The sequence below is a fragment of the Taeniopygia guttata genome, chromosome 1A, assembly GCF_048771995.1.
Source record: "Taeniopygia guttata chromosome 1A, bTaeGut7.mat, whole genome shotgun sequence".
NCBI lineage: Eukaryota > Metazoa > Chordata > Aves > Passeriformes > Estrildidae > Taeniopygia > Taeniopygia guttata.
Window position 1 is genome coordinate 50,297,722 of NC_133025.1, and position 21,833 is coordinate 50,319,554.

The 21,833-nt window shown below is 46.2% G+C and overlaps 2 protein-coding genes across 3 annotated transcripts in view; one reads left to right on the forward strand and one right to left on the reverse strand.

Annotated features, from left to right (window-relative positions):
- NCF4 (neutrophil cytosolic factor 4) overlaps positions 1–8,233 on the reverse strand; it is an 80,144-nt gene extending 71,911 nt beyond the window's left edge. Inside the window, exons 1-2 of the mRNA XM_072923427.1 lie at positions 7,523–8,233; positions 6,704–6,809 (exon numbers count right to left, since the gene is read on the reverse strand). The gene's annotated coding sequence lies outside the window, so the exon portion shown is untranslated. The remainder of the gene's footprint in view (positions 1–6,703; positions 6,810–7,522) is intronic.
- The window catches only part of CACNG2 (calcium voltage-gated channel auxiliary subunit gamma 2), a 60,026-nt gene continuing 39,966 nt past the window's right edge, over positions 1,774–21,833 (forward strand). The window contains exons 1-2 of one of the 2 annotated variants that reach the window (XM_004175910.6): positions 1,774–7,797; positions 8,339–8,484. In XM_004175910.6, coding sequence (XP_004175958.1) covers positions 8,343–8,484 — 142 coding nt within the window. In that variant the 5' untranslated portion in view covers positions 1,774–7,797; positions 8,339–8,342. Of the gene's footprint in view, positions 7,798–8,232; positions 8,485–21,833 lie in introns of those variants that run through there. The other variant, XM_002199196.6, reaches the window with a different exon arrangement.

Here is a 21,833-nt window from a genome sequence, read left to right on the forward strand (position 1 = left end):
TCTCTGCTATGGCCTGCAGAGCATGGCTGAGAGATGCTTCCCTGTGTCTCCTGCCAGACTAGCTCACTGTGTTAAAGAGAACAACAACTGAGCAAATAAATTAGAGAAGCACAAAGGAGAACCATAATTCCACACTCCTGGAGGATGGCCTGGAGTGCTTGGTCAGTCTCTGCTGGGGTCAGCTGCCAAAGAGACCCACATAGTGGCAGAGAGGCATCATCAAGGCCCTGAGCGTGGTCTGGTGGAGCTGTATGAACCAAATGCACTGCTGGGAGAGAAGCCTCTGCAGTAGGCTTCTCACTGCCCATGATTTGCCACCATATAAATAAGTGCTGCTTTCTGATCATTCTCAGAAATTTTCAAAAGTGGTCAGTAGCTGCAGTGAATGACTGAAAATGTCAAATACTGATGAGACCGCCATTTGGCCTTGGGATTTTTGATTTAATTTCTGTTCAGAAATTTATTGGTTTATGAGATCAAAGCTACTATGTTAAATTACATTAAAACATCAAAATAGAAATCTGGATTTTCAGAGGTGTTTGGAGCCCCTCTAAATTTGACATGAGATGCTGACTTCTTAGCACAGCTGAAAATCCGGACAGTTCCTCACTGTCTAAACATGGAGTTAGAAGCCTAAATAGACTTGCGTGTTTTGCTTCCTTTTTTAAAGTAGTCCTTTATTCCCAAGGCAGAGAATACCACCTCTTGACAATTTCTATCCATGGAATACTCTATGCATCACCATAATGCTTCAGTCTAGCATCTGACTGGCTTAATCTGATGTGTTTAACCTACTTTCTCTATAGGAATTCAGTTGAGGGATCCTAAACCATTACAATGGTAATGTGAAAACAAATCCTAGGAATTCATACAATACAAGAGCTCTGTGGTCGTGATATATCAGCTGAATTGGTCGGAAACAGTGTCTTAGGTACTTTTACACCTCATGGGATGCCTCCCTGACTATGTAGGACTACAGAAGTAAATCCTTCTCACGTGAAAATTGGTAGCCTGTTTCTGGCATCAGTGGGATATGCTGATTCTGAATTCTCTTAGAATGCCAACTCACTGAACTCCGGAATAGGTGCTGTGATATGTGCTGCTCTTGATTTGTCCCTCTGAAAATTCAGAGGAATGAAATAGTCTATCCTAGACGCTAATCATTTCTCTTCCTTTTCTTGGGATGTTGCTTCAAGAATCCTTTTAACCCTGATATACTAACTGAGCATCAGAGAAGTTAAATGTCCAATATTCCTGCCCCAATACCCTAAACTATCTGACAGAAGTAAAGCTCAGGGTATCCTAAAGATGAAAGTTTGCATAGCTTTCTTGCAGTGTTGTCTGTGTCAGTACCACCAGACCTAGGAGACCAAGTCTGTCCATGGAGGAAGCCCCAGTGATACCTCTGTGGCTGCAGAGGTCTAGATGGCAAAAGCTCTTATTAGGGCTGGATTGTGGCTTTAAATGATGACACTGAATAGATGCGGCTGCACAAGATCCTCTTGTCTGTCCCCATCTGTGCCCTTTACACTGAAAGGAAGACTGATATCACAGGATATCGATCAGTGTCAACACAAACCATCCTCACTGTATGCTTCACCTTTACCTCAGCATTTATCATTGCACTGATGCTTCTAAGAAGATTCTGAAAGCCTTTAGAAAAAAGTAAGGCCTTTCTCTTTTTTGACTTATTCTTTGCAATTCTCTGATTACTATGTTTACATGGAAACAGGATTTTTTTTTTTTTTCTTTAAGAACCAAACCACAGCCCATGTACATTTCCTCAGGGGTGTTTCATAAAACTGTTTGTCAAGAAATGATGACTGTTTTTAATTTGGACTTTCTGAAGCTGACCAGAAGAAACCACTCCTTCCCTGAGAGACAAATCAGGAGTGATGGTCTAATCTAGTTATAGTCAGTGGATAAATGGACAAAGGCTTTACTGGGGGCAACATAGTTATTGGTGCCCATATTTCAGGCACAAAGGCAGTGAGAGCTATTACCTCTCTGATCCATTCTGGAGACTCTTCCCTGTGCCGTAGGCCCTAGAACAGATTCTGATTACAAAACCTGTGCCAAAAAACTTTTTACGAACTTTTTGTTGCCTGGAATATGATTTCAAGGTTGGATGTGTGTAGATGTCAGTGGGAACTGTCTGTGCTTGGCTTTGGATATGAATGTGAACTAAAAAGAGAATTTCCATGAAGGATCTAGGGATACAGCAAAGGAGAAACAATGGCTGTATGCTTGTGAATAAGTGGGTCTCAAGCTGGATTTCTATGATATATGGTTAATGTAGGGTAAGGGAGTGTAGAGGCATGCATTTATTTATACTCAAGATAGTCCAACATGAAGGTATCTTGGGATTATAGATTAAGTGTAGAAAAAGGCATGTTCTGGAGAGGATAAGTATGAAGCACTGCATCTGAGTGGGGAAGAGTGTCTTTAGTTTAGCATACTTATGTAAATACTTAGGGATAGACAGGCTGGTGGGAGGGGGAATGTTCTCACAACTTATATTCTCTGCTAGTCATATTTGGTTTGTGTATATATATATATATATATATATATAACACACATATAGCCTCACTTAGAGTGCTTTACCAAATACTAGAATTCCAGCTAGAATTAATTGTTAGCAGCCTGCCCTCTGTTAGAGCTAATGGGTTGCAGGTATTGATTTTTTTTCTATTTCTATTGATTAGGAGGCTGCTGTACATACCAGCCTTAGCATAGCATGGAAAGAGAAAGGGAGGCAAAACAGTTCACATCGCAGCAACTCATCATGGTGGAAAATTCATCCTGGGTATCTCAGTCTTCTCCAACTATCTCTTCTGAGTGGAGAAGGAAGGCATTCCTGTTTGCAGAAATCAACTCTCAGGGCTCATGAGAGACACTTTTTGTTTCCCAACCATCTTCAAATATACCACTCAATGGAAGAAAAGTTGTGTAAGAAAAAGGGAAAAAGGAGTCTCACATGGAAAGCACAGGAGTTGTATCTTCAAGACTCAATCTGAAACACTTATCTTGGGTACCCATAGGCACCCAGATCATTCATAACAGCACCCAGATCCCACTAAAATCAGCACAAACGCTTTCACTTTGGTGGGCTTTATGAACAAGTTCTGGATTTTTCAGTGTCTCTGCAAACTAATGAACATGTTACTTTTTAGGAGTGTTGTGAGGCTAAATGAACCATTTGTACAAGATTTAGCTTGGAAGACGACATAAGTGGGAAATTGAGGGACTTCTGTATGGCAGCATTAGAATCTCATACTTGGTGCCTGCCAGAGTCCACTCCTGTCTATCACAAGAGTTGTTTTACTCTACTCCCAGGGTAGAACCCACACCCATTTTGCATGGAAATCTGCTCATTTTAATTGATAGACCTCCATATCCTGTATCTCCCTTCTTCTTTAATTTCTGGTCAAAGGGTTACTCTAGAGATGACTTTGCTGTAGTATTGATTGTCTGATGTTTAAACTGTGTTGTTGATCTTCAAGTTATATGAATCTGAAGATAAGAAGAGATGCCCAGTGAGGCTTTTTCCATCTGCATTTATCTTCCTATGTCTATCATCTCCATCTCTAGCTCCTTCACCTGCAATTCTCTGGCAAAACCCACAAATCTTCTTTCCTTGGCTTTCGAGTTTGTTGAACTGGTCTAAGAAAACCACCAGCATGCAGATATGATGTGAATAATATTTCTTAAGTGCTTTTGGAGCCTCTGCTTTGGATGTCAGTGATGACTGCTCTGATCACCCCATCTGCTTTTCTAACAGTACAGATACATGACTTTTTTCTTCTCCAATAGAATATCTTACATTTTAATTCTCTTTATACACCATATCTCTTTTCTCTCTTCTCAGCCCCATTGGCTTCCAGTTCTGTGATCATAACCCTAACCCCACTTGTTTTTCCTAACATCTCCTCTGCTGGTGCATTTCCCTATTAACACCTCTGCTCTGCCTGCAAATGCAGTTGCACCAACTCTATCTCTTTTGCAGCTCATTACAGCAGCTCCTTCTCAGCTGGCCTCCCCAGGATGAAGATTCCTAGATTCATTTTTTATACACTATTGCTGTTTGATTTTATCCGATGTTCCAAAGAGCTCCACTGCAGCACTCAATCCACAAACACTATTCAGTCTCATTACCATCCCGTGGAGTTGCTTCCGACTTTGTGCCCTTCATCTCGCTTCCTGCATCTTTCTCATGCCCCTTTTTTTCCTACAGCACTGCCCCTTCTCTCCACAAATAGCAGCACTCTTGGTTTGCCATTGGAAGCAGACTTCCTGTGGCTCCCTGTCTCATCAGCTTCTCATTTCAAGTAATTTAAAATGTAATTTAAAATCTCTCTATTTCCTCCAGACTATTAATTTCTCTCTCCTTACTCTTCTACAGATGTCATTCTGTGTTACACTTTTCAGAAGATGCAACTGTTGTAAAAATCGGCCACAGTGGTTTTACTCTGTATTCTTGTTTTGTATTATAATTTTTAATTATTCTTTGTAGGAAAAACCAAATCTCAGCACAGCATCTAACCACGGCACAAGCAGTCACACAGGACAGTCTGGCATTTGCATTGCCTTTGTTCCATTCTTCTCCTGTGGCATTTAGAACTCTGGAGGGATTATTGTGAATGGTCTAAGAGTATATATAAGTAGGGTAGCAGGAAGAGAATTATTTCTGGAAATTGAGAAGTGTGAAGCAGGAAGCCATGTTTAGTTCTGATCCTGAGATGCGCTGAGCTCTCATAGGTCTGACTGCTCTTAACCAGAGATTATAGAAATTGCTACCCTGCAAATGTGTCCTTCTTACACTGGCAATTTCTTTGGGGAGAACATGCCCTTCTCTTGATGTAATTCACTATTTGAGAGTACAGAGTAACTGAGGAGCCAACCTTCCTTGGAAGTATGAGGTCCAGATTTCCAGAGCAGTTTCTTGTCCACACATGAGATGTTTGTGCCTGATGGATTTAACTGCAAGAATAGCCAAATTAAGATTTTTCTTCTTCAGAATATTTCATACTCCTGGCCCGGACTTTCTATCTTTCTTTGAAGAATGAGAGGATTTGAATATTGGGGTGGGGTTGGAAAAGAACAACCACTAGCCAAAAACAAAATGCTCAGAGCCCCAAGAATTATTTATTCTTCCCTTATGCCTTCCTCTTCAAGGCCACTTCCTTCTTTCAGGAGATATATAAGGGGAGGAGAGGTCCTTGGGTGGTCTTCCCTAGCTTTCCAAGCTAAGAGCCTCATGGAGACTCCTCAACACAGGCCGTCCCTGTAGAGCCATAATCTCCCACCAGCTTAGGGGTCTCCTCCACATCCCTCTGCCTCTCAAATTCCTTTGCAACAAGGACAACAGTTCAGAGAGCCTGTCCACTAACTACCATCTCCACATTCTTGCAGCAGACAAGTACTAAAAGTCCAAACTACAATATGCACCTGCCCCCTTGTTCATCCCCAGCTGTTCAGCAGCTCCAGGGTACAGAAAGAGCCCCCCCCCCCCCCCCAGCTCCAGTGGGAGAGGGCAAGGCTAGAATTCCCCCAGATGAACTAGGTACAGTGTTTGTCCACAAAGAATATTTCAGTGATCGCAGCCTGCACTGTCTTCTACGACCTTTCCCTTTTTCTGCCTTCCCTGGGGCCTCTTCTGCCTGTTGGTGGTGATTTACATATGGCTGATGCTGGACACTATGAGTGCTTGCTGACCTCTACCTCGGTCTCAGCTGTGAGGGCTGCCTGGATTGTGCCCTCCAAATTGGGGAAATGATCAAGGGTCTGTAGAGCAGCCGGTGGCCCCTGATTGCTTGCTATAGAGCCCTTCATGTCCGTGAGTCCTGGGACAGATTGTCCTGGAAGGGCAGTCCCAGTCTGCACCCAGAGAGGGAGTAGGGAGAAGAGGTAACTGGAATTATGAAATTGCAGCATGGCTGAAGCTCTCCAACTGGTTCAACTTCCCAGCACCCCCTTCCCCTAGCGCTGCTCCCCCGCATAGAGCAGCAGTGAACCTAAAGCAGATCTTCTGGTCTAATTTTTCACTGAACAATGAATCTGATCAGAGAGAAACAAAATCGGTAGCATCAAGAATTAGATTATTTCTTTTTTTTCTGATTGTTGCATTAATGAGCAGCTACATGTATAGAACCAGGAGGTGACTAATGTAATTAACCTGGTGTAATGATACTGCTGAGGAAGAGAGGATTATGACATACTTAGATGTCAGTATTGCACAATTTTGTATGTGTTCCCTGTACTATTCGGTTGTGTCTGACACAGAAAACTTAAGCAGTGATAGATTTCAGTCTGCATCCATTCAGCTCATGCATCTTTCTGTGTAAAATGAGGATGTGAAAGGTGGATTGCTTTCCCAGGGTTGAGGGGGTGGAGGTATTCAATTTTGGTGGTGTCTTTCCTTAACAAAATTATACTAATTATCATAAACCGTCCTTTCTCATGAAGAATCTTCCCAAAATGTCTGCTTCTTGAAGCAGGCGTTGGGATTTCAGTGAAATCCCCAAAGACAAAGTAAGAACATGGGGATCTACACAACACTGGTCAGGGGGAGGCACAGGGACGGAAAACGAGCAATACCAAGACATATGCAACTTGCAGCAAACCCGAGAAGAGTGAAGAGCAAGCACTTAAAAATCATAACAACAGCAATAAGAGCAGAAATACATGCTTATTTTTAAATTACCCTTCCACGTTACATTTCACCCGCCTCCTGGGGAGACAAGCGGATGACTGAAGTTTTGTGCGGGTCTAAACTGCGGTGTGAGGGTCGCACTCGCAGCTCCGGGTACCTACGGCGGAGATGCGAAGGAAGCTGAGCTGGGGGGCGGCGGTGGAGGGGGAAAGGCGGTAAGCGAGGGAGAGCCCCAGCGCCGTCTTCCCCTGGGCTCCGCGGCGGCCGCGGGGAAGCGACCCTTGCCAGTGCCGGCAGCGGCGGGCGAGGCGCAGGGCGGGGGAAGGCTGCCCCCCCGCCCCTCGCTGCCTGCTGCTGCCTGTGCCTGCCCGCGCAGAGCGGAGCGGGGCGGAGGAGGAGGGAGGCTGCCGCCCGCGGATGCTGGGGCGCGGGCGGCGCGGGCAGGGCGGGCGGCGCGGGCAGGGAGCTGTCCTTCAGCACCGCGGGCCGCGGAGCGCTCCGCCCGCACCGCCGCCCGGGGAGCTGTCCTGCAGCACCGGCGGCCCGGGAGCGCTCCGCCCGCCCCGCCGCCCGGGGAGCTGTCCTGCAGCACCGCCGGCCGGCGCCGACACCAACACCGCCGCCGCCAACGCCGCCGCCGCCGCCGCCGCCGCCGCGGGGGAGCCGTCCAGCGCCGCGCCGCCAACGCCGCCGCCGCCGCCGGCTTGATGCAGTAGCGGGGCCCGGGAGTCGCCGGGGGCTGCCGCGGAGCAGGGGGTGCCGCAGCCGGGCTCCGCTCCGCGCCCTCCGCCCGAGAGGGGCGCCGCGCCTGTCCCCCTCCTCCCCCTCCCCAACCCCCCCTTCCAGGAGCCCCCCTCTCTCCTCGCCCACCTCCGCCGGGAGCGAGCGCCGCGGCTGTGCGGAAAAGCCATGGGAGGCAAGACCTCGGCACCTGTTCAGCTGAAATCAAGGGCTTACAGTATACTGGGCACTCCGGCTTGGTGATAGGAGCGAGCAAAAGGAAGGAGAAGCAAGCGAGAAAAAGTGAGAGAGGATTGGAGCGACTGCCGCTGCCGGGAAAAAAAAAATAAAAACCCAAGGAAGATAACTGGGAAGGAAAAGGATTTTCATGGCGCAGGCTGCAGAGCTAAGCAAGAAGACTGAAGGTTGCATCTCTGCTCTTACAGTCTCTAACTGTCTAGGTCCAGATAATGAGAGATTGTGTTGAGGATGCTGCTGCTGCTCCCCTGTTCACTGTGGAAGCCATCTCCAAATTAGCCATTACATATGGAAACTGGAGACCAGAATTTTAGAAAAAGGGATTAAGGCGTCTCATTTTGGGGGGGTTCTCTCTTTATTTGTTTGGTTTTTCTTGGTTCTTTTCTCTCTTCTTTTTTTCTTTTTCCTTTTTCCTTTTTTTATATTTCAACCAGAACGTTTCCGATTTAAAAGGCAAGCCTCTTCCCGTGTGGTCTTTCTAATTTACACTCTTTTCCGTGGGCTTTCTTACCTCCCTTTTTTGATATCTATCTCTCTCTCTATACCCATTATATTATTAGTCGGAATTATTATTCTTTTATTTTATTAAACACACACACCCCAAGAATCAGAAGGCGGTTGGGTATTTGTATAATGAAGAATTATGGGGCTCTTTGACAGAGGTGTTCAGATGCTTTTAACCACCGTTGGTGCTTTCGCTGCCTTCAGCCTGATGACCATAGCTGTGGGGACCGACTACTGGCTTTACTCCAGAGGGGTTTGCAAGACTAAAACTGTCAGTGAGAACGAAACCAGCAAAAAGAACGAAGAAGTCATGACCCATTCTGGATTATGGAGAACCTGCTGCCTAGAAGGTATTTGATTGTGGACCTCCACCCCCCCCCCCTTCCTCTCCCACCACCCCACGTTTCTTCCTCCTCCCCCCAATAAATCCCTCCACATTCCACCATTTTCTCACTTCATTCCTTTTGCGGTGGATTGAGACTGGTGGGCTCAGTTACTCAGAGCACAGAGGCCAGAAGACGGGCAAAAGATTCACTGTTCTGTTCCCTTCTCCTTCTTCTTTCCCACCCTCCCCGCTCCCACCTTCTCCAAAAATTCACTTCCTCCCTCCAACTCAAATAATGTGTGTGTTACAAAACCACCAAGAGATCCTTTCAAAAAGCAACTGTGCAGCCTGCCTGTCTTCAGCTTGTTTGTATTGCCTGGGTAAGCAATGCCAAAATGCTGTGTTATTGCTGTGCTCCAGCTGCAACCAGAAAGTGAAATAATTGCTCTCTTTGCAAATGGCTTATTTGCAAAGACAAGACGTGAGTGAGGGGCAATGTGGGGAGGAGGTGATTGCAAAGCACTTTGGATGCAATTTAGTTCACTTTAGGAAGGAAAAAGAGAGAAAGGGAAGCAACTGTGTTATGTCCAAAATGTCTCATACAGAATGATACCAGTCATCTCAAACAGAGTTGAGAGCATTTTGTAATGTCTGTAGGCAACCACATCTCACTGGGCTGAATGCAAAGGCATCTAGTTGGCCACTGACTGGTTTGGTTTGGGGCTGGGATTTTCCCCCAGTTTGTTTGTTGTTGGGAGGTGGGTTTTGTTTGGGGTTGGTTTTGGGGTTTGGGGGTTTTTTTTAAGGTTTATGGTAAAGGCTTAAAATAAACAAGTCTCTGAATGGAGAAATCAGCTGAAGTCTGATGTGGTCAAACTGAACAGCAACTCAGTGACATGTCTGATGACAGAAGAGACACCACTGCAGACAACTTCTGGAATCAGACGTTCTAAAGGGAGAGGAAAGGAAAAGAGGGGAAGAAGGAAAAGATTCACTTTTAAGTATGTGTTGCTGAGTACTGCTATTGCCATACGTGTGGGCTGGGGAGGTCGTCTTCAGCCTGTGCTGGAGGGAGAGGGGCAACCGATGTAAATGCATGGTTTATGTTACACGCGTAGTGAGGAGAGAGTGAGAGAACAGGAGCGCACATTGCAGCCCATTGTGAAAGCCCTGTGTGTGAATCAGCTCCCAGCTGGACGGTGGGCTGCCGGGGCTTCATGGACATCCAGGGGTAAGATCAGTGCTGCCGGTGTCCACCGGAGCTGGGTGTGACTGGAGCTCCCTGTCGGGAGAGAACAGCAAGTGGGTACCGCAGAAATGATTTTCTTAACCCGGCACTGGGAGATGGAAGGCAGGGGGAAGGGGGAAATAAACTCTGTATGTTTTGATGTCTCTCACCAAAGAAAGCTAAAGCTGCTGTTTGGAAATGGTTGTGTCCAGGAAGAGCGTGAATTCCCCCGCCCCCCCCCAACCCCGGTTCTTGGTGCAAATGGTTGAGTGATGGCTGGACATGTTTTGAATAGCTAAGTGACTTCATTGAGCGATGGTCTATTTGACGCATACTGCATTTAGTGCCCTTTGTCAACCCAAACTGCTGCCTTTTAACATATCCTGCAGAGGAGCTCTATGCTGAATACTATATGCTGTATCCACGCCAGAAAATCAATAGCAGTAAATTAATGGGGGATGTTTTAAACACACTTGCTCACACACACACACAGATTTCCTGCAAATAGATAAATACATGGAGGTATATATTAATAAAAAATGAAAAGCCTTTCACACAGATATTCATTACAACCAGGGAAGGAGACATCTCCTTAATTAAAAATTAATGAGAGAGAAGGGGAAAAAAAAAGCCCAAATGCAAAGACATGCAGGGAAGAGAGGCTGCAGGGATGAACTCCCTTCCTGAGCCATGTCCCCAAGCTGGAGGGCGGAGAGAGGCTGGGGTTGACATAGAAGGTATAAGGACCCCAGCCAGGAGAGGCAGTGAATTCAGATCATGTCTATCTGCCCACAGAGCCATACCCAGAGGGACACGGTCTGAGGGGGAGGAGGAAGGGGCGGGTGAGGTTTGTCAGATTGGAGGAGCTCGGGGCTCCTTCTCCTTTACATCTGACAGGACCCCACAGGCACTGTTGAGAAGTGGCTTGCATGGCAAAAGAATGTGCCAGGATGCTTCCAATTAAAAGCTTTGAAGTGCCCCCAGCCCCCACAATGTTGCGCTGCCAGCCCAGGTCCCCTGCCCTCCCTGCTGATGCTCCCCAGTGGGGCTAAAACCACAGACCTGCATGAACGGCATGAAATTCAGCCTGAGCACAACCTGCATGGCCCTGGCAGGGTGCTCTCACCCGCCCCACACACGTGAGGGTCGGGCTGGCCCAATCCCCCAGCCCCCGAATGCTGGGCAGCAGCAGGAAATGGGGTAGGAGGGTGCAATGCACCACAGGGGAGCTGAGCTCAGAGCTGAGTGCCTCGCCTGAGGGCACAGGTTGCACTAAAACTTGGATAAAGACTTGGTTGCAAGAGCATATGGGCAGAAAGCAAAACCATCCCCATGGGCACATGCTGAGCAGGGCCTGAGCATGGATTTGCCTCGTGAGGTGGCACAGCATAGGTTTGGCACTGCCACTTCTGGGATGCCTCTGCTTGGCTTCCGGCAGCCCCACAGTCTGCATGGGGTGGTGGCTGGTACTCCCTTGGTCCCAGGACAGCGCAGCCAAATATCCCCACCGGGTCTTGGATGGTAGGGCTCTTACTGTCATGTCTGATCAACTTAGTGTTGGGGGGGGTATCTTCTTTCTTGTCAAAAGGAATCAGAACAATGTCCCTGGTTGATTCCCTCTCCCTGGTGAAAGCTTCCTGCTGGTGAACAGGAGGGAGAAGGATGCAGCAAAGGTTCCTCTCCCCCATGATACATAGAGTGGGTAGATTTATGGAGGGAAGAGCTTGGTCTCAGGAGGCTATAAAAAGGGCAAAAACCTTGGGTCTGTGCACAGCCTGCCCACACTGTGGCAGAGGCACCTGATAAAGGATATGGGGCAGACACACTTCACCCTGGGGTAGATGTCAGGGCAGGTCTATAGGGTGAGGGGGGGTAGTGAAGAGGGGGGCAGGAGGCTTTGTAACAAGAAAATAATCAAAGATGGAGTTCAAACTGCCATCTGCTACTGGTAGGAAGCCTCTGATAATGTTGCCTTCATTTCTGGAAATGTGGAGGAGCGCTGGCATTAGTCAACACTGTAGGCTGTCAGAAATGGTGGACACCTCATGTTCAAGTTATCATACTAAATTGTCTTTTCTCTTCTTGGCCAAGAGATCCAGTAGCGAAAATGGATGTGAGTACTTATATTGGGCTGTATGCACAGATACATTGTTGTCAGAATTGCAAGCTCCTCTTGGAGAATTTGGTCCCCAGGCTTTCAATTGTTGGGTTTCCCTCTCTTCAGTCATTCTATTCCCTACAACGGACTTTCAGTCAGCACTTTCAGATCTTTGTATTACTTCAGAGAAGAGTGTAATTTGGGAAGTTCTTCCTCTATTGGGATTTCTTTCCCCCCGTTCTTGTTTGCCCTACAGTGAGCACCTGCTGCATGGTGGGACTCAAGCAGACAGGTGGTGTCAGTCCACATTACTTCAGATCATGCTTCTGATTTTTTCCCTAATTTTCCTCCAGATGATTTTCTCTCAGACTTTGGGGCCACCCAAATATGTATCTGGGCCATTCAAAAGTCTCTGCCCTTCAAGAAAAATGTTTTTTTCTCAGCCCTTTAGCTGTATAGGCACAAAACACCCACGAACAGTGAACAATTGAGATCTGCAAGCTCATGCCCCACATGGATGCTGCGTCTCTTACAATTTTGAAATGGCTGCGGATATTCCAGCCTAATTCCTCCTTGGCACTGAATGTTTTAAAACCACTTTTTATTATGAGTGATGCCTTGTCTCTCTAATTCTTTCATTAGCTCCTGTAGATCTCCTACAGGATCTCAAAAAGTGAGGGACGATACCTTATCAGGGTCTCATGAAGTAAGCAAATGAAATGTATTTCGTATCTGTAGGTTATTGGTTTTGTCATGTTGTCATTATTATTAAGAAACTGATCGGTCTGGGAGGCTTTTGTACTGAGAAGGCGGGAGAGAAGAGTCCAGGGCAGGCAGGCATGAGTGATGCACATGGGGTTAGACATCCCTGTAGATCTGACTGGTGTGAAGGCAAGTAATTGAATGGATGTTGGTGGAGAAAATAATTCCTGCCTAGAGACCCTTCCCAAGGAGAATTAATGAGCTGATCTGTTCTCTTTCCAGCTTGTTATATCTGAACAGTGCATGAGAGCTAACTGCAGATTCAGTGTTTGCAAAAATGAAGAGCTGACAGCAAAGTGAGGCAGGGCACAGGCAGTGGACAAGCTTCTGCCAGACGATTCTGGCGCTGCGTTGCTTCCTCTCACTGCCTTCTCCCACTGCTATTTGTTGGTGCACCTCTTTCCTTTCACATCCATTGTATATGGAGGTTTTTTTTCTGTTTTCCCTCTTATCTTTCATTATTTTATTTCTTTCAGCTGTTGTTTCCTGTCAGTGTCCCTAGTTTTGCTCTCAGTATTGCCTGCCGTCCTACTTCCAAGGATCCACAAATCTACAAAGGGTCTTTTCCTTTCATCCTTGCTGACCTAATCCAGGGCCTTATCTGAAAATTCAGTGGGTGTAGCGGTAGATTAAATCAGGATCTCCATGTCTTCACAGTTCAGGACCAGGAGCATCATAGCCCAGACGTGAGATGCAGCAGGAGGAAATGACCAGGCACAGAGCTGATTGATGCTGGCATTGCATCTGCCATGGAAAAAAAGGATTCCTAGTTGGACAGGCCTTGGGTAAAGAAGAAGACAAAGGATTTTAAGAAGTGGGGTGGCAGATGGTGAGGAAGAATTACTCAGGATCCCAGACTTGGATGGGTTTGGTTCTCCTCTCAGCTTAAATTCACACCTGACTGAAGTCACAATGAAGGCAGGGATTTGAGGGGTTGAGACATGCAAGCTCAGCTCCTTTGTAAGATTTGAGAAGGAAATGCTATTCCTCACTAGTGAGTTGCTGCTAAAGACTTTTAAATTGCTTTTAAATTATGAATCTTCCTGCTGACAGAGAAAGAGGAATGGGTTAATACTGTCCTGAAATGCACCAGAAATTGCCTTGCTGAAAAGAGTGAGAGTGAAATGCAGTGGGAGGGACATGGAGGTTCAGTGTGGCAGCAGTAATGTATAAAGAAATTACACAGAGATAGAACAAATGTCTCTTTGCCAGGGAGAACAGGAGCTATTCCTATCTAATGTTTCCCTTTTAACCCGTCCCTTTCCCCATGCAGCCCTCTGAGCCCCCTGTCTCGCTTGGTTGCGGTTTGGTACGATCTAAGCAAGAGTTTTGGGGGAGGAGAACCACTGAGGTTTGACAGCAGAATCTCCATATTTATTTAATTTAAAAGCAGTAGCGAGGCGGTTGCCGGGGGGAGCAGGGAACATTTCAGGCTCTCAGATGGCTCTGCCCCCTGCCCCTGTTTTAAGAGCAGATTCCCAATCAAGCATACCCGGTTTATCCCAGGGGGAGCCCTCGCTGCTCCATTCTGCGCTGCTTCTCCCTTCCATATCGCACTCGTTGTCAGGGGATGTGCTGCTGCCTTCCTTTCGCGGGCATGAAACCTTCCCCCTTGCAGGGGGCTCTCAAGGAGAGAAGGGGGCTGCTGCCGGAGGAATGGGTTACAGCAGGGTTCTTGCTTCATGTCCTCCCTGCTCAGCCCCCCAGTCCACTGCAGCAGTCACCCAGTTAGGCAGCCACTGGTTAGGCATATGCAGAACGTAATGTAAATACAATACACCTAAAAGTTATTTTTCCCCTGCCTATATAATCCCAGATTTTTCCTTACCCTCCATCTTTGACTCATTCTATCCATCTCCATTTTAATTTGTTCTCGTTTCCCTCCCCTGTTTTTCCTCTTTATTTTTCCCTTTCATCTTTTTGTCTCTTCTGTGCTTTCTCTTAAAAGCATCTTCTCTTTCATTATTTCTCCTGTTTGTCTCCAAGTTCTCTGAGGCCCATCCCCCTTGCTCTTTTCTTTGTTACATTATCTTGTCCTTGCTCCTCTCTGTCCCCTTTGCTCCTGCTGCCTCATTTCTCTATCCTCTCTCATCTTCTCCCTGCCATAATTTCCCCCATCTTTACCCCATCTTACATATAGTCGTTCCCTCCAGCTAAATAACCCCGTTCTTTTGGAGCTGTGCTGCCTGTGTGCTCTAAATAAACACTTTTCCACCCTCTTTCTGGCTGTCGCCCTCCTTCTTTCTCCAGCCAGTGCCCCCTCCTCAAAGCAGTGTATGACACCAGTTGCTGTTGCTGTCTCCCCTTACTAGCAGCCCAGCTACCTCTTGAGGGGGGTGAGACCCCAGGCCCTCCCTCTGCTCCCTTCATTGCTCACTGCCTGTGGTCAAGTCAGCCTCCCTCCACTTTGCTGTCTCCAGCCTCCCATGGCCGGAGGGCTCACTGGCAGCTCAGCTGATGAGCTGGCTCATCTGCGTGCAGCCAGCAACTGGGCTGGAAGGAGCTCATGGCAGCCCTAAATGCCCTCCCTGGCAACCCTCAGACATGGATCAGGCCACGATCCAAATGGAAAATAAGGGTCTCTCAAGCCATAACCCTGGGGCAGTTGTTGTGCACAACAGTGAGGGATCTCTGGTTGTCAGGGAGAAGAGTCTCAGCGAGCAGTCGTCCTTTGTGTACTGTTTTCAGGGAAATTATTTTCTCTGAGATTCTCAGGAATACCTAAGGTGGGGAGGTGAATGGGGCTGGGAGCTCCAAGCCCCATGGTTGCCTGAATGAACCTCAGTGAGGAGGGGCAGAGGGTATCACTGGCTGGTGAGAAAAGGGGGACTGTGTACTATGCAGGGCTCTACATGAACCGTGGTGATTCACTGGTGCCAGAAACGGGGACACTGCTGTTAATGGTCTATTGCAGCACATGGCTGCAGACAGAAAACCCACCACCAGCAAGCCCCCAAGCATAAAAAGTAAAGCAGAGGAGACAGCAGAAAGTGCAGAAGAAAGGGCTATCCAAGGGTGAGGTGTTGCAAGGTCAGAATAGGTTTCATAAAAGGGGGATAGGGACAAGGAAGAGTGGGAAAGACTGTATATGAAGTCTAGGCATCTTTGCCTGGGAAAGGAGGTGAATGAGAGGGAAAGTGATTGGATTGTGTTGAATAATGAATGGGCTAGAGAAGGTGGATCAGTAGCTCTTGATTTCCCCATTTTGTAACACACAGACAAGAGGACCTGACATGAGTCACAGGAGACCCAGTTAAAGCTTTCTCATTTGATGCATATCAGGGCTGTGGAACTCACTGCCACTGGAGCTCTCATGGCCAAGATTTTAACAACATTTAGCAAGCAAGTGGGCATTTACGACAGAGTTCACGAAAATTAAGCATCTTCCTAATGGATGTGAACAGCATTTTGGGTGTTTTGTAATTCAGCAATTAAGCCAGTCGCCATAAAAACTAGGATAACATTTCACAAGGGCAGTCTATCCCCTGTCTGACTGCCATGTGGTTCTTGCCTCTTCCCTGAAACATTTGTCAGGGATTAAACAGAGCTCAGATTTACTTAGTCTGGCATTTCTTTTATTTCTAGATGCTATTCTGTGCAGTTGCAATGTAAGATGCAAACTAGGCCTGCATTTCTGCTGGTGTCAATGACTGCCCTAATTTGACAAATTAACAGTAAGTTTAAGTATTTCTATCATATTTTGCTAGGAAGGATCTGGGATAGAGAGCAATTAAGAGCACATGGAATTAAGTGGAGTCCTTCTTCACACCCCAGGGTATAAAGTAAGTAGCTGGCAATGAAGGTGCTATATATGTGCAAAGAATTATTATTGTTGAAGTCCCTGCTTCCCAGAAAGCAATAGGCTTTGGGTCTCTTTGATGCTATCACAACTAAATTAGAAACAGGGTTGTCTCTTTCCTCTTGTATCTGTGGAAATGATTACTGCACTGGCATCTGATGACGTGCAATACTGTAGTGTTTCTGTGCACAAGAGATGGAGGCCCAGTTCTCCCCTCGTTGCTCTGATGTAACCTCGATGACTCGGACGGAGCCACGCTGCTTATGCTGCCTGTGCAAGCAAGGGGAGAGCGAGGCTGAGGAAGGGCTGTGCGTGCTCTAAACATCCATGGCCCCAAGGTCACTGCTTGTCCCCGCTCTGCCAGTGACGTACCCAACAAACCAGGGGCTAAATTCACTTCTAGTGTGAGTGGGTGTGACAGCCCTAAAGGTAGTGAGATTCTGCGTTTATTTATGCCAGCTGTTCACCAAGTCCAGCAGTTCCTTTTTTAACTATTCCAATTTTCATCATCTTTCATGCTCATTAGGAAAATTCAAGTTGGCTGCTCTTCCTGTGGGGCAAAAATTCCCATACAGATTCCTCACCTTGGATGGGTGAGTGTGCAAAATGGCAGAGGTAACCATGAACTTGCTGGCATTCATGTTTCTCTTCTTTCTGCATTTCTATCTTTATCTGAATCTCTCTTTCTAATTGACAGCTTTCTGTCTCCCAGACCCAATTATTCTCCTTGTGTTACAGAAAAGCTCTCCCATAAAATTTCAAACTACTCAATCAGAGTTTTCATACCAAGCCAGGCAGGACGGGTGAAATCCACTTCTGTTTCTGTAGCACAGGTGACTAAAGTATTTATACTAGCTTCCTGTCAAATCTATGACTCCCCAGAGAAGCATATGGACTTTATCCTGCGCTTCCTATTCCCCCAGAGCATATACTCCTATCTTCTAGCTGTGAAAAACAGAAAATGAGGATGGTATACGAAAACTTGAGAATGCAATGTCATCCTATTCATGGGTAGGGATTTTTCTATGTGTGTTTTTGCTAGAAGCAAACACCTATAAATTTCTGATTTAGCTTGTTGTATAAAGAATACATTCTGTCAAATAAAGAATAACACTATCCACCTCCGTTCCTTGGATTTTCTATCCCTTTCTGATTTTTCTCTTCCTATTTCTCAGTTTTCATTCTCCTTCTGAACATGATATTTTTTTTTAGTGCTGGTTTTATTTTTCTCCTCCCACTCCTTCATAACAACATTTCATTCTTAAATTTGCTATCACTCGGGGAACTTCTCTCTTTCTTCAGGTCTTGTTTATATCACCAGTGTAGCTGCAGTGAGATGGATCATGCTTGAACACTGAATATTTCCCAGGTTTATGGTTGTGTTCATTCAGTATCACAGATCACTGTGAATCAAATGACTTTTCATCCAACCCTACTTGCTGACTTCTGCAACCTTACTGTGACCTGTCCATTGTAAACAATAAATTTCTGAGAACCTGTTCCTAGAGCTTTATCTCCTCCTGAGGATGTTGCATAATATTTTTCTTTCTTAGCTCAATTTTTTTTCACTCTTGGTTTTTATTTTTCTTCATTTTCTTTATCATTCTTCTTCAGAATTCACTGTTTCTTCTTCTCTTCCCTTTTTCTCCACATCATCTCTCATGTCTACATTTTTCTCCCACAGTCCTAACCCCTGATGACATTTCTGCTCTTCCTTTTACATTTCTAGCCCAGAGTCCTCCTGGGTAGGAATGAGTCCCCTTGATCCCATCCCATTCAGCCTCTTTGGAGAGGTGGTGGTAAAGGACTCCCAACTAAGTCTGTTCACATGCACGTGTGTGCACATGTGCACACGTGTATCTCCTTTCAGATATGATTGGTATGAAAGATTGGTGGTTGAGATGAAGTACTTTGATTTTGACTTTTGCCTTTCAGACAGCTATGAGGAGCCATTCCCAAATGTAGATGCCTCCCAGAATTGCCTTCAGAGTACAGGGTCTCAAGGGACCAATCATCAAGAATTTCCATTGCTTTGTTTTAGATTCAAGCTTTGTCCTTTTCCTTAGGCTGAGGGTCATGGGTTTTTGAAGGGCAGTGGCAGAACTATGAAAGAAGGCATTTTTCTCTTGCTCATTTTTGAGTGAGGAGTGAATGAACTGTGATAAATATTTTTCTGTATATAACTAGAGCTGTCTCAAAGAAGTGGCAGAGGAAACAGATGGCAGAGGCCCTTTATAGGCAGCTGCTGTTGTCTCTTAAGGTGTCACCGTTGCAAGAAAAGTGGTTGTAATTGGGGAGCTTCAAGATCAGTACTGCCTGAAAGGACTTGAGCAGAAAAGAATGTCATCCTGCCTGAAGGCAGGGGGGAGGGAGATGGAAATCAAATATTCAGAGACAAAAAGTACAGAGAATAGGTTGGAGCCACTATGAAGTTTTACTGAATTTCACTGCTACAGGATGGATGATTTCCCTGTCTTTGGGAATTCCTACTTGGCCACAGACAGTAGGAACATTGTAAGCAGGGTGAAGAGCTGTTTAGTGTATTTGGGGACAGCAAGAGGGGCCAATGTCCAGTGGAAACAACTGAGTGAGAGACTAAGATCTCCAATGCACTGTGGAAATGCAGGTGGGCAGGAGTGAGAAAAGGTCCAGGAATAGCTCTCTCCACATCCTTTCTTCTCCAATTGCTTCCAAGCACTACTGCAGTGCATGCTTTTGGTATGGGGGATGCTGCAATTTGGTGTAGAAGCTTCTGTCCCAGATATTCCTCAAAATGCCTGCCTGGAGCCCTATGATCTCAGTGTATGCAGCACAGAGAGAAATTGTAGGTTGACCTGTGAAATAGCGGAAGTGGAGACATGTAGCTGTTCCCTAAAGAAATAACCAGGCTTTGGTTCTTTAATATCTTCCAGGCTTGGGGGGATTGCACAATGGGCTAGACCTCTGAGTCTTCCAGACATGGAGTTGTTTTAATCTCTCCTGCTGCTCATGTGTCTCCAAAAGTAGGAGCCATGTAATTCTTTCAAGGAAGAGAAAATACCCAAAAAAAGTTCAATAGGAGAATTTGGGAGGAGTGCAAGGGTTTGGGGCAACAGAGCAGGTGTGAAAAGTCTTGCTGCTGGAGATAATTGGAGCTCAACATTGCACAGTGTTCTTTAGCTGAGGATTCCATTGGAACTGTACTCAATAGCCTCAAAGGGAACAACTGCCAGGAGTAGAGCAGAGCAGTGCAGCTGCTTTGCTGTTGGGAAAGGGAGCAAAACTGAAAATAATATGTCTACTCTGCTGAATGAACCGCAATGCAAACAGCAGCACAGCAGAGAAAAATGCATGGGACAGACATTTTTTCTAAATTTTGGGTGAGCACCTAATCATTGCACAACTCTTTCTCAGTCATTGTTCTGTTCTTCCCCTCTTCATCCATCACTTTGTCCATCTGTTCACAGGAAAGCATAACTCAGAAAGGCCAAGAATGACTTTCCAGGAATTAATTCCAGGGGCTGTCTAAGATCACAGTAGAAAGGTGTTTTTCTGTGTGCTGCATCATTACAGCTTGGCCCACATTTACAGGAACAGTGAGGGGGAAAGCATTCAGAGCAAAGCAAGACTGTGAGAAAGAGCATTGTGACAATATAAAGGCACCAGGACCAGGGAGGACTTTTATTCTTCTGCAGAAACTGAAGGGATTGGTTGCTTCTGGGAATAAACTGACTCAGCCGTGGAGGAAAGTGCCTCTCTGCGTGCTGGAAATGGAGGGACATTTCAGGCTGGAAGGGTCTGTGACAATAAATATTAGGCAAGAGAGGACCCAGGACTTGGTCACAGCATGACAAGGGAAGGTGGTAATAGGAATGCAGTGTGAGTGCTGGAAGGAGATAATTGAGATACATGGTCTGAAAGAGGAAGATGAGTCAGAAGAAATCTTGGGACTCAGAGGTAGGAGAGATTTGAATTGCTGAGAGAAGCAGGAGTATCAGCTGGAGCTGATGGATGGAGAGACAGACCTCCTCATCCATTTTCTCTGAATTGTGCAATGGGATGGATTTTCATCTGCTGATGCCAACATCTACCACCACTAACAGTGCTCCCTCTCGCTCTTTCCAGCCCCGGTCCATGGGGGAAAAAGAAGGGCTCAGACACAGAAAAACTGGGCAGGATTAATCACATAGACCAACCAGTCTTGGACCTCCAGCAATTTGGAAATTGTGACCAGTGGTTTTGGCTCCATGCAGTAAAGTTTGAAAAAAGAAAGAAGAAGCAAACTAGTTGGAGCATGAAATTTAGACGTGACTTGGTGATGCCAAGAAAGGTGGGCACGGCCACCTCATATATTGAGGCTCTCTGCTGGTCTCATAGCTGGAAGCACATGAATTTGTTCTCCTTCTAGAGTCTTTGGGTACAGTTTTCATGGCAAAGGATCCATGACTTGGCTAGATTATCTTTGGTAAAGCAGAGGAACCAACACTTAATGCTCCTCTCCTGCTGCTGTTCCTTGGTGGAGATTTTCTGAGAATTTTACATTTTCTTGCTATTGTGCCATTGCAGCTGCACAAAAAAATGCTTCACATAGGGTGGGAACACCTTTATGATAGACACTGTGCATACACAAAACTGTTGTCCCTACATCAAAGAAGTGACACTCTAAGATGACAAATGACATATGAAAGGCAGCAAAGCAGAAGACACCAAAAGTGTACCACTTGTTTCTGTGTTGTTGCTTTTGACATCACAAAGAGGGTATTACGCCTGGAACTAACTTAATCTCCTTCTCCAGGCAGAGCAGAATGCAGAACAGGCCCCGTCTGTCCAGCACCAGGCAGTGCTAGAAGGAGATTCCCAAATAACTCTAAGCAAGCTAGCTTAGCTATTTCAAGTTCTAATGGCTACTCAAGCATGGTGCCCTTCACAGGAAAATTAGCTGTGCATCTGAGAGCTGTCAGGATACAGTGCTTACTCAGGTGTGCAGATTCCAAAACCCATGCAATGTCGCATTCCACTGTGCCATGGGGACTTGTGGTAAGAGCCTCTCTCAGTTCTCAGTCCAAATCTAATTCCGGTATCCCCAAAGAGGCATGCCTAAGTGACTGGAGGGGTTTCCCCCCATGCTTGGTAACTACAGGTGGTCTGAAAGAAATGGATGATCCTATCTCATTCTGTTCCTATGGGAGGTGCATTGTGTTCTGTGTGTTCTGTGTGTTCTGTGTTCTGTGCATGTGGGGTTCTGAAATGGAGCTTGGCCCAGATGTGTGTGCAAGTGCTTGAGAAACCATGAACCAGAAGATGCCATCACAGCTGGATTTCTCCTTTGCAGTTTTAGCAGGCAGGGCTGAAGGACACAGGGACTAATCTCCATGTGACCTGCAGATCCTGTCCTTTCACATGAGGGCTGAAGCTTGCTGAAGAGGCAATGCTGGAATGCTTTTGCCCATGTGGTATCTGCCCTGGGGATACACGGCCACTTCTGTCTCTAGGGTTGTCACTTACCAG